Here is a 13,224-nt window from a genome sequence, read left to right on the forward strand (position 1 = left end):
TTGTTGGACCTCTCGTTTTGGTGGAAAATGGATAATAACGATATGGCCTTTTAAATTCGCGCCACGTTAGTCCCTGCTATATCCTTATCGATCAAAATGACGAAGATAGCCCCGGCTCTATTGGGCCTTTTAAACCCAATCCTTGCCTATGGTTTTGGTCCAAAATGTTGGGCCTTATACAATGGGCTCTTGGATAAGCTGACTCATTAAATTATAAATTTAAAGAAATAGTAAATTCAACTATATACCCGGTAAATTAGTAATTTTTTTTTTGAAAAGGTAAATTAGTGATTTTTTTTAAGTAGAACGTGTGTGGGTGGGATCAAACTCACAACCTTTTGATTAGAGATATGTGTCAAGTATCGCTGAGCTAGGCTCGTTTTGACAAATTAGTGATATTAGTGATAGGATATCAAATATATTAGTCAATAAATATGGGATTTTGACTATGATAATTTATATGATGATCAGTAGAACCTCCTCATTTCCTTAGATTTGGACTATTGCTTCTTTAAATTGATAAAATTGTATTATTTTTTATACCAGTGGTAGGTGGTAGGTTTGAATCTTCCTCCTCTTTTGTGAGGTAATTTTTTGAAAATAAACATTTTATAATTATAAATTTCAGCTGTATTTGGCGATGGAGCGTAACTTTAAAAGTCATGATGATATTACTGATAATATTTTTATCATAATTTTTTTTATTCTTCTCATTTCAGGGAATTAACAATATCCCTTTTGTGAACTTCCAAAAACTTTATTCATGTATTTTGACAAGATAAATTTAGAGTTTTAAAGTGTGATGGTAAGTTAGTAACCACGTTACTTCGGTGATCTTTGTTTATGTTTTTCTATCTTTTTAAATTATTATCAATAATTATTATATTGCATGTAACTTTAGTAAATTACTACTTTATTCTTTTCAGGCTAAACAGCTAATAGGCTTAAAAAATTAAATTTACAACATTTTGCTTTAAAAATCAAACATACAACTTTTGATTCCAACTTTATTATTTACAAAATTTAAGCTTCTATCTTTTTTTCTGGTTGCTGATGTTATTTTAATAAAAATAAAGGAGAAATTTCAACAAAATCAAATAAATTTGATTCAAATGAGAAATTTCAAAGTTTAATAATTGAACAAGTTTTCAATGTTTGCAATTAATAAAAAGTCAATTATTTAAATTCAACTGCAACCCATCACCAAATGAAAAGGCCACTCCACCAGCTCAAGCTGACCATTCCATTTCTGGCTGCTTCTTATGAGTTATCTAACACTAATTAAGACTTTAATTTCCCACTTAAATAATTGTCAACTTGCCTATTAAATAGCTAAAAATCCCTGGATTTAAACAAGCATAATTCTTATAAATTCGTAATCTTAGCGATGAAAAATGAGGAAAAAAACAAGCAGTGAAAACGACATTAGATTTAGTTCGACTTTACTCGTTCTTAAATAATATATAAAAAAGAAACATGAACTAAGCTACAAATTTCCATATAAACAACTCAAATGAATTTGAGATTTATTTCTTTATAGTAAATATTTTTATCATATCCAAAATAGTTCAATAATCAAATACCTATTACTATATTTTCTTAAAAAAAAAAAAGAAAATATATACACTTATTACTATCTCCTCACTGTTGAATTAAAAAATAATAATAACAGGTGAAACATTTTATTAAAAATATTGGGTAAGTAAAAAATTTTAAGTGTTTTTAGAAATTGCAAAATTGTTATTATTTTTTTACCATATGACCAAAAAATTATAAAATCATTTTTAATTGGTCAAAGATAATTTTTTAATTCGTATCAAATCCATCCTGACAAAGTGTATAAACTTTTAACTAATTTCAAATTTAGTGTTTAATTTGATGAAATTAAAGTTTTGAAATCAAAATTTATTCCTATAAACAAACTATGATGGTTAAAAAATCTAAAATAAAACTATGATCATAATGCGTATAAATTTAACAAAAACGGACCAATGGAGAGATAATAAAATAAAAATATTGCTAAATTATTTCATTAGTTTGAATATATTGTAAATTTGTTATATCTCGTTATAAAATATTTCCATTTATTTATTTAATTTATAATGGTAATAGACGAGCCCACGTTAATCACATTGGACCAGAGAAAAATAAATAAATAAATAAATAAAAATAAAATTGAGAATTTCGATTTTCAGTTGAACTGTCTGACTTGGACTCTATCTTCCAACGCCTCCACAGCCTCCTTTTGGGGTCGCCTCCCTTCGACCCTTCTTCTTCCGCCGCCCTCCGACCGGAGCTCTCGTTGCCGCCGCCGCCGACGACGACGAAGAGACGCCATGGAGAGGCTTCTGTATTCACCTTCTCCGACCTCCCTCAAGATTAACCCTAGTCGATCTCTTTTTCTTCCTCGGTTTCGTCTCATTGGCTCGGCGAAGCTCAATTTCCCCATCCCGACGCGCCACGGACTCAGGTCGATTGGTTTGATCTCCTGTAAGAACGAGAAACCTCCTTTGTCTTCGATTCGTAGTCTTTCTTTGTTTAATTCGTCGAGTGATTCGATTTGCCCGTCCGATTCTCGAGCCGCCTCGCCTAAGCTTGATTTGCTCGAACATTTCGGCGGAAAGGAGAAGGTACTGATCTACTGGAGTTAATTTCCTGCTGCTGCTCTGCTTTAACTTCGATTATTAGATCATTGGATATAGCGTCTTGTTTACTTGCTGGCGCATTGATTGGTTCTGTTTTGTCTTGCGAAATTTAGACTAAGTTTGGAGTACTGTGAATTGGTTGTGTCATAACTCATTCAGTTTAGACTGATTAGCGAAATTTAGGTAACTTTTTTGTTGAAATTCTCGAGGATTTTTTTCACTTCGTGGCATGGATTTTACCTAATTATATGAGTCATTTGAAATACTCGTTATGGTGCATCACATAGAACTAATTTTAGGATTCCAGTTTCATTGGAAAGCGTGATTGTAATAATTTACATTTTTTTGTATACTAAATTAGCGGTGTCTCCTATGAATTACAATTACTGGCGAAGGTTTCATATGTATGCCCCTGCATTGTACTAATCTAAACTTTTGGATAAGATTTCCATTCCCAATTGCATTCCTCTTTTAATGTTAGCGGCATTCATTGGAATTAAATATCCATGTTTACTTATTTGTTTTTTACCATGCTTAGGTCACTAACAGTAACAGGTAAAGATGCAGGCTGCAGCAGTGATTATCGGTCCTTTTCTTGTTTTTTTTTTATAATTTTGTGGCCTTATCTTTTTCCGACTCTTTGTAGGCCACGAAAATCCCAGCATTGTTCACATGTTTAAGCATCACTGATATTTATGAAGCAAGATAATGATATTAGTGGACGATTTAGATGCTAGATTCTTGTAAATTCTTTGACTGTAAAAACTACGACATCTCGAATTAGTTTTTTTGCATTTGCCATTTGGGGTTGGTTATCCACTCACACAATGCATATCTGTTATAAGCAAATAGATTTGCAGGATGAATTACAAAGATTATATGGCTAACACATCTTGTCATTGTGATGAACAACAAAGACTTTTTGGGTTGTAAATTCCGAAACTTGCTATTTATGCTCTTGGCCAGTTGTAATGTAATGTTCTTCTTAGATCTGATAAAGTCTCACACGTTGTTTAACTTCTTAGGTCAAAAGGTCACTCTTTGTTCTTTCTGCTCTTGCCCTGATCCTGATCCAACCAGTCTTTGCACCAGCGGCTTCTGCTTCTTTCCCAAATGCAGCTAAGACTGGGGCCCCTGCAGCTGCTGCAGTTGGGCGACGACTGATTCAGAGTGAACTCTTAAATAGTGCTTGGACTGGGTTTTTTGCTGGTTGCTTACACACACTATCAGGACCAGACCACCTCGCTGCCCTTGCACCCCTTTCAATTGGCTGTAATCGCATGGAAAGTGCTGCAGTTGGCGCTCTTTGGGGCTGTGGTCATGATGCAGGTCAGGTCATTTTTGGCTTACTATTTCTACTGCTAAAGGATAAGCTTCACATTGAAATTCTGAGAACCTGGGGCACAGTAGTAGTAGGCGTGACTCTATTCATAATAGGTGTAATGGGTATTAGGGAAGCCTCAGAAGTCCGTACCCCATGTGTGGCTCTAGAAAATGGTGAGTGTGATGTCGGCATCTTCGAAACACTAGATAAACCAATGGTTGGGAAGAAGAAAAAGTTGGGTTTTGCTACTTTTGCCACTGGAGTCGTCCACGGCCTGCAACCTGATGCACTTATGATAGTCTTGCCTGCCCTCGCATTGCCTTCCCGTATAGCCGGCGCTGCCTTTCTTGTTATGTTTTTAGTTGGAACAGTTATTTCAATGGGAAGCTATACTGCTTTTATAGGCTCGTTTAGCGAGGCGTTAAAGGACAGAGTGCCTAGAATAACTGAAAGACTGACCTGGGCTGCTTCTTTTGTAGCCATTGCTCTTGGACTTGCCATTATCATCAGCCAGTTTCTTGGCTATAGCCTCTACTGATACTGATTTTACCCATCTCTCTATTACCTTTTGCCAGATATAAAGCTAGTTCATTGAGGAGTAGCCAAAATTTTCTCCCAAGCCCTAAGATTTTTACCTTTTTACTGTTGGGTTCTGTTTGTAGTACGGATATATCAAGCTGTATAAAAAGTTTGATTTAATATTCTGCCGTTGTTGGATTTTATGCTCCAAGGTCCAAACTTCAAATGCCCTCATACAAGGGAAGTTCTAGTTGCTGATTGATACAAGAACAGTGAAAGATTGTGATGGGTTGTAGGCAAAATGGATGGAGTTGATTAAGATCTGTGAGATGAGTTTACTGTCAATTTTTTTGACAGATTAGGACTATTTCTGTATAGGGTTCATGTCATGGTCATCGGTCATCGGTCATCGGTCAGTGTATTTTGTATCAAAAAGTTTCAAGTTTCCAAACTACAACTGCAACCCTTCTTCAGAAAGTAACCTTTTCTATTGATTTACATTTGTTGAAGTGATGAGTGATCTTATCTTTTTCTTGAACAATGTATTGGTGATGTGACTCAGATTGACTGTTGAAAGTAGAGTTTGGATTTGGAGAAAGAAAGAAAAAAAAAGAGTTTGGATTTTACCAAACCCATTTATGGGCCGATTTGATTTTCAAACATTATTGAAGAATTCATGACCTGTTTATTTAATTAATGGAGATGGAAATGGGTGGGTGTTGAATGAAAGTTTGAGACCGGAATGTGGAGAGTTGCTATTGGTATTAATTATTAGGCTCTTCTTAAATGGTTCTAAATACTCATTGAACTAACTTAAAGCTTTTTTCACATCTCTTGCGTTAATCTACCCGAGTTTGCACTAGTCTTCATTTTAAAAACCACAACTTCTTTTATATTTGCTCTCTTTGTAAGGCTTAACTTTACAGGCTTCCATGTTAATTATCACGTTATAATATTAATGAATGTTTGCTTAAAGGTATTTTTTGAAACGTTTATAAAAAATCTAATGTGGCATTGAATCGTTTTAAATGATAGAGGTGTTCTTTAAATCAAATGACAAAAGTTTAGTAGCCTTTTTTGTAATTTTACCTACTTAAAGAAGTTAGATATAAGTCTTGATTAAAAGATGTTGGAAAAGAAAAAAATAGAAGTAAAGATGATGCTCTCTTTGCTCTTTGGGGCGTTTGGGGAACGGGTGTACAAACGTGGGGTTCGATTCGGCATTTTAATCTTAATCCACTTAAATCTAAACTCTCACCCCACGTGGTAAAAAAGATTATCATACTTCTTTTCGAGCAGTCATTCATTCATCTACTTTTAAACAGGTAAAGAGGTCGCTCTCATCCCAATCAACTTCATCATAACATAGTTGGCAGCAAGGACTCTTCCTTGCACCCATGTATGAAGAAATGGAAATAATAAAAAGGAGAGGAAAGAAACAAAAAAAGTTAGAGAAAATTAAACAAAGATAGAGATAGGAGTAGTAGGAATAGGAGTAGGTCCACACTACACAACACTCATATTGGTGTCCACCACAGCAATAAGAACCCCAAAACTCGAAATGTGGAAGCAAAAGCAAAGATGATGTGGTGAGCATGTCCCTTTGCTTCTGTTACTATCGAAAAAATTATAGTACTACAGGAGTATGGATATTTTTTCAATTTACAGCCTTCACGTCAACATTGTGTTAAAAATAATGTTGGAAATTTTTTTAAAAATTTTTGATAAAATTAAAATGATAATGAAAGTTTTCTTTTTTTTTTTTTTTTTTAAATTTCCCCCCTTTTTTCTCTCTTCTGGTCAAAAACCCAAATCGCCATGCACATTCAATTCAATCTTCTTCCATTCCATTGCATTCAAACCTTATCTTCAAACTCACGTCTCTATGTTTTCCTTTTTCCATTTTCCCTTTTATCACTATTAATTTTTCCATTATATATATTTCAATTTTTTTTTGTTTTATTTCCATTTCCTACGTGATGAATATTTTGCCTCACACCACCCTCAATTTCTTTTTCATTAATATCCTTCTATGATTCTATTAAAATTTATTAAATTTCATCGTTATTATACTTGATGAGATTTTTTACCTACTTAAAAAATATTATAACATTGATTCTTTACATTTATAAATTTAAATATGTTTGTTTATTTGAGTATATTTACTTTCCAAAATATCCCGATCAAAATAGTATATATATATTTTTTACAATAATATTTAAACATTTATTGAAATATTTAAATGAGAAAAAAGTCATTTAATTTAATTCTTAAAGGGGAAAATTAAAAAATAAAAATAAAAAACGTGTGTGGTTTATTTCGTCTCGTAATTTGGAGCTGAGGGGGTCCCACGATTCCGGAAGAGTGGAACGGGCAGAGGAATCACGAAATATAAAGTTCAAATCAGGACCGCGTGCTGAGATCAAACCAATCACAGCTCGCCACGTATCATTAATACTCGCCAAATCAAAGAGGTGTACGGTGGGTGCGAAGCACCAGATTTCTAGGACGACATATCGGAATAATATCCGGCCCTCAAATTCAATTCAACTCAACGCTATTTTCCAAAATTATCTTCTTTTTTTTTTCTCTCCCATTTTAATCCCATAAATAAATTTATTGGAGATTCATGTAATTAAGACGTTGTTTGGTTAAATCCTAATTTTAATTAATTAAAAAATTTCCATTTTTTATTTTTTTTATTTTTTTCTTCATGTTTGGATGGTGATCCAACTGATCAAATATGGGCATGTGGTTGGTGGATCATCATTAATTTGCGCAAAATATGACTAAACACACTACATCACCAAGAAATTTAATATTTAAAATTGTGGTGGTGGTGGGACCCACCATTTTTCCACATCATTATTTTCTCATTTAATGTTGAATCAAATTAATTACATCAGCAAATGTTTATTAGTGAGTGCTTTACACTATTGTCCTTGAGTAAATAAATAGAGGATTCATTGATAATAATAATTCTCTGTGTAATACAAAATCTTTGAAGATTTTAAATTTACATTTGAAATAAATAAAAAAAAGGAAAAGGAAAATGAGATACTTTAAGAGGGAAAAGAATCGCAATAATGTTAAAAAGAGAGAGAATTAAGTAATGTGGGGAAGGGGGAGAACCCTATGTGCTATAATATTTAGAATAAAAAAAGTTAAGAAAAATTAAAAAAGTATATTAAATAAAGAATTAAATTGTTTGGTAAAAAATGACGTAGTTCGGTGTTTTTTTTTTCTATGAAAAAAATAATAGACTTAAAGTTTACATAGGCCTATTTATTTATTTTTATTAAATTTTGTATATATCACTTTGGATTTCTGAACTTGCTAGTAAATGTTTATTATTCACATCAGATATGGATTTAAGAATTCATTAGACTAAAAGAAAATGTTAGATACAAATATTTGAGTAAAAATATTACACCACAAATATAGAATCTAGAAAGTAAATACGGTCAATCTTTCTAATTTCATAAATCTAACAATTAAATCATGCTGTTAATTTTTGTTATAAAAAAGACGTATTTTCAAAAAATACAGGTCAGTAAATGACGAATCTCATGGGATTCAAAATTAAACATTGTAAGATTATTTAATTAAAGAAAATAATTAAATAAGAGTAAGAGAATCAAAATAAAATTTGGCAACCAAATTATCTACACACCAAAACAAATATTCAAACACGTCCAGCAATCTAAATTGGTCAAATCAATTGGATTGATTGATTAAAATGATGACATATCAGAACAAAATAATATATTATATATTATTTTTTTAGAAAAAATAATTAATCTGACATGAATTAAATTGAAGGAGAGAATATACCAATTATATAAACAAAAGCAGCCAAACAGATCACTGAAACAATCTGACAGTCTCTTTCTGTCAAATTGCAAATTAATTTCTGACAAAGAAAGCCCAAAATGGGTTGCTAAAAATACTGCCATCCATAAACATAATCAAATCAATCTCCAAAACCCAAGAATTTTGTTCATGAAAAAAGGCAAAAACTTTTTTTTTTTTCAAAAAAATCCCACGATTTGGAAAAGAAAAAGATGCTCTGTCCTGTAATAATCTGTCCACTTCATTTTGGTAGTTTCAAAGTACAATTTTTCAATCCAAAATCAGAAAATTAAGATAAAAAGAAAAAAAGAGAAGAAATTGAAGAACAGTGCATTCTATTGACATGGGATCTCTGATCATCACCATCATTACCCACCACCACTTTGTTTCTGATTTTCCTCCACTTCCCCGGAAAAGAAAATTCAGGGTTCTTCAATTTTGCCTAGAAAATCAAAGCCTCTATTGTGGCTTTCTTCTGCGTTTCGCAAACTGGGCATGAATCTAGAACCGATTCGCAGTTTTTACATGAACAGAGATGCCGGCAAGGCAAGAAAATCACAGTCGAATTCCGGCAATTACAGCCTCTGCAAATCATTTTATTCCTCCCCTGTTCTGAAACAGAGCATCCTCTGTTTGCTCTGTTTCTCGCCGGAGCTTCACAATCTCCGCCGGCCACGGCGGTGGAGTTTTCTACGTTGATGTCGCAGCAGGATTCGGCGTCTTCGAAGCTATTGGAGACTCTTTCTTCTCTCATTTGATCTAATCTGTTGTTGAGCGAAATCGCCATGGCTTCGTTTTCTTGGGCGATTCTCTGCCACAGCTGATTCTCTGTTTCTAATTTTCTCAGGAAAATTTCGAGTTCCATTGTTTTTTTCGCAGCTTGGGCAATTTCTTCCTCCTTATGCCGTAGCATTATCGCTGTTTTCAATTCTATTTTCCTCAGTAATGTCGCAGCCTGTTGCTTCCCTTGCTCCCGCAGCGCCATTCTCAAACTCTCATTCTGAAACAGAGAAATTATGAAGTTGAGATTCAATCACCCAAAATAAAGAAAAGGTAACCCAGAAAAGATTTGGGCCAAAAATTGTGATTTAACCTGTAATCTGATGTAATGGTCAATCTCTTGTCTCTGTTTCTCGACGTGGGCAGTAATGCATTGAGAAAACGCCGCCGGCCGGTGAGGGTTCTTGGAGAGGGAGACGACGGAGCCGTCGCCGGGGAGGCACTGGGGTTGGTTGAGCAGCTGCGGTTTCTGTTGGAGATTGAAGGAGAACTGTCCGGTGGCGGTGGCAGCGCCGCAGCCGTAGTCGACGAGCCAGTCCGGCGAGGCGGCGGCGGCGGCGAAGGGGAAGCCAAGGTTTTCCGGGTATAACTGAGCGTGAACCGCCATGGATTCCGGCGAGCCAGAAGAATCTGAGAGCAACCCTTTATAGAGGGATGGAAAATAAGAAGTGGGTTGGGATTAAGAAGGAGAAATTGGATTTGGATTTTGAGATGGAGAAGATGGGGAATGGGAGTGGTGAGAGGGAGCATTATTTGAATATATATATATGGGGTGTTAATAGAGCCATGCGTTGGAAAAAGATGTGATTCAATTTTATTGCTTTGTTTTAGGTAAAAATCTTTTTTTGGGAAGTAAAGTAACCGAAGAGGTTGACAAGGAAACAGAGAAAATTGAAAAAATAAAAATAAATAAATAAAATTAAGAGAGAGAGAGAGAGAGAGAGAGTTTTAATAGGGGGGTTGGGGACAGGGAACATCCTTGGATACTACTTTCTCTCTCTACCTATTCTCTCTCTCCTCACTTCCTTTTTTCACCCTCTTATTTTTTTGTTTGCTCCCTACTAACAATTTAGTTTCAATATAAATGTTTTAGTTTATCTTCTTTTTAAACTTAGTTGTCGTGGTTTTAGAAATTTTAATTCTCGCCCTTATTTCTTCTTCAAAAGTTAGAGATTCAATTCTCTCCGTCCTTATTGTATAGAAAACTAAAAATTTCTATCAAATTTTTAGAAATTAGAAGAAATATTAGAAACTTTATCTCTAGACGTTTTCTTTTCCTTTAAATTTTTGTCAATTCACTAGATATTGTACCATATAAGTTTATCATTAATCGATTCCAACGCTTACCAATAAGGAATGACTCAATTAAAGAAACGTTAAAGTATAAGAAACTAAATTAAGTCTCCTAAAAAATACAAGAACTAAGTTGGAAAAATACCACAATATTACCGTTCACCTCAATAGTTTATTTCTTAAACTTTAATACTTTCGAATTTGTAATGCTTTAATTTATAAACTTTGACATATATCAATTCAATCCCTATGATTTGAAAATGGTAAGATTTGAACACTCTTATACTCAGGTGAAATCTTGTCAAAATTTAATGAAATTTCTAAACCATGAAAACTTAACTATTACAGTAATAAAAATCAAAACTTCTTACTTACTAAAATTTCGAGATTTTGAAACCAAATAAATATATATTTATATATATATATATATATATTTTTTTTTTTTTTGCTGGGTTGGTTGAATAAAGAAAAAAGGGATCGTAGGAGACGCGGTAAGCAAGAACGTACACATGCAGATTTGGTGACTAAACTATCGGAGTCAGAGATTTCAGACTCACCCTTTTGGTTGGACTCAAAATATAAATAATTAATTAAAAACAAAAATAAATAAATAATAAAATTAGGAGAGAGAGAAAAGAGAAATTCGAGGGGACTGAGTCAGTATTTAATTTTGATAAATAATAATTAAGGGAGGGGAGAATCTGTAGATTTGTTTGTTTTGGTTTTGGGAATTTTAATTTCTAATTTTGTTTCTTTTCTTTTGGAGCAAGAGCAAAACTGCTGAAAATTAGGCTCCTAATTTCTCTCATTTTCTTTTCTACAACTTCCTTAAAAAAAATAAAAAAAAACCAAAATTTCTTTTTTTGAATGCAAAATTTTTTATTGGGGTAAATACTAATAGCGTGTTGAATTTTGACTTGACTTTAATTAAAACGATCCTGTGGAAATTTGTTTTTCATATTGAATTCATGGTGCAACAAATTCCATGTTCATAATTTATTGTAACTACGTGGAAATATTCATTAAACAAAAATGAAGAAGGATTCAAATTATTTTTTTTTCTTTAAATATTGTTATCATCCTCTGATTTATCTTTGTATTTTTTAAATATCTATTTGATCTCTCTATTTAAAAAATGTATATTTTGATATTTCTTTTTTTTATTGTGTATATAATTTTGTAAATAAAGATTAAAATAGTCCATTTATAAAGGCACGGACGTTTTCTGTACTCAATTTGAAATTGAACTAAATAAAACGGACACATCTCTAAAATTAAATCATAAAACTATTAAACAGTCAACAACCGGATAAATCACACGAAATTTAATTAATAAAACCATCAAAATCAAACCACAATCAACTTTATAAACTAATAACTGGTAACTAAATATTGTATTTGAATATATTAATTTTGTAAACTATTTAAATATTAAATTCAGTTTAACAAAACTAAAAGTTTATGAGAAAAAATTAACTTAAGTAAACGGTAAAAAAACAATTTTACAAAAATAAAAACAAGAAGCTGCCAATGATCCAACCTCACTATTTTGTCGGCAAAATTCACACCAAAAAGAAAAAAGAAAAAGAAAACAAATTAATAAATAAATGAAATTGATTTTCTTTTTCAAACAGTCGGGACCTGCATCCAAAGTCAATTGTTTGCAGCCTCATAATATAATAACGTATATTTAAAGAAAAATAAATAAATATTAGATGAATAATAGTTTTATTATATTTAAAGAGAAACAAATAATAATTAAATAACGAAATTCCTATTTTAATTTTTCATTTCTTATTTTATTAAATTAAGCTTTTTGAAAAAATCACACATGAGAAAGTGTGTAAGTTGGCGCTTCTGCTTAAAGTACTTTTAACGTGATATTTGTTTGAAAACTTTTATTTTATTTTTATTATTATTTTATTTTTTAATGTTTTAAAAATCTTCCCCATGTAAATTTCTCTAATTTCTATGCCAAACTTTTTACCTAAAAGACAACACGGGGAATTCTCCATATGTGGTCTTGATCTCTGAACTTTTATCTTTTTTTTTTCTTTTATAGTTAAAATATATTTTTTGGTTTAAATACTTTGGATGATTTTATCATTATAACTTAGAATAAAAAGTACGAGTGAGATTTAGTTGTTTACTAAATATATTATTAATAAGAAATAGGTGACTCATCTCAATTTCAATATAGCTCACTGAATAAAATAAATTTGATATAAGATTTGAATTTAGGTTACAACGTCTTCACACAAATGTGATGTTAAGTCCAACACAGAAACTTAAGTTAGACTTTAGTTGAACAACAAAAGGTAGAGTTGTAGAAAATATTTTGCACCCAGACCTCTCATCTTATTTATGGAGGGAATTTTCTAGAGTTGGTTTGGGTGAACCGACCAGATTGGATCAAGTTTGGTCGAATGGTTTGACCCGAGTAGCTCGACTTACGTTGCTATTTAGGCCTCATTTTAAGTGAACCTAGATATTAATAATAACCTAGCCAAATATATATATATAGGTTAATTGCCAATTTAAATATTATAGCAAAATAATTGTGAAGTTAGGAACCAAAGCTAACTAATTTTTAAAGTTGGCCTCAAAATAATGCCCAATTTCCCCATCTCTCTATTATTAAAACCTCTACAAAATTAGAGCTCACCTACCCATCTATTTGGGTGACACATGAAATATAAAAGAGTATTGATGTGAAATATTTTAGTTTTTTTTTTTCAAATATTTAATGGTCAAATGAAAGAGTTTTATGGATTGATAGCGATAACATTAGGATAGGACACAACAACAGTT

General features: G+C 32.3%; 2 protein-coding genes across 2 annotated transcripts; one reads left to right on the top strand and one right to left on the bottom strand.

Annotated features, from left to right (window-relative positions):
- The first annotated feature begins 2,188 nt into the window (after window positions 1–2,188).
- LOC111007714 (chloroplast protein FOR GROWTH AND FERTILITY 2) lies at window positions 2,189–5,049 on the top strand. The gene is made up of 2 exons (XM_022280180.2): window positions 2,189–2,630; window positions 3,671–5,049. The coding sequence occupies exons 1-2, from the start codon at window positions 2,337–2,339 to the stop codon at window positions 4,505–4,507; spliced, it is 1,131 nt and encodes a 376-aa protein (XP_022135872.1). The 5' UTR covers window positions 2,189–2,336; the 3' UTR covers window positions 4,508–5,049.
- Window positions 5,050–8,560: 3,511 nt separating this feature from the next.
- LOC111007715 (putative BOI-related E3 ubiquitin-protein ligase 3) lies at window positions 8,561–9,875 on the bottom strand. Its single transcript, XM_022280181.2, has 2 exons — window positions 9,434–9,875; window positions 8,561–9,340 (listed from the first exon to the last, which is right to left on the bottom strand). The coding sequence occupies exons 1-2, from the start codon at window positions 9,725–9,727 to the stop codon at window positions 8,783–8,785; spliced, it is 852 nt and encodes a 283-aa protein (XP_022135873.1). The 5' UTR covers window positions 9,728–9,875; the 3' UTR covers window positions 8,561–8,782.
- Window positions 9,876–13,224: the final 3,349 nt, after the last annotated feature.

This window comes from Momordica charantia (assembly GCF_013281855.1).
Source record: "Momordica charantia cultivar OHB3-1 chromosome 4 unlocalized genomic scaffold, Mcharantia_2.0 BLBB01000004.1, whole genome shotgun sequence".
NCBI lineage: Eukaryota > Viridiplantae > Streptophyta > Magnoliopsida > Cucurbitales > Cucurbitaceae > Momordica > Momordica charantia.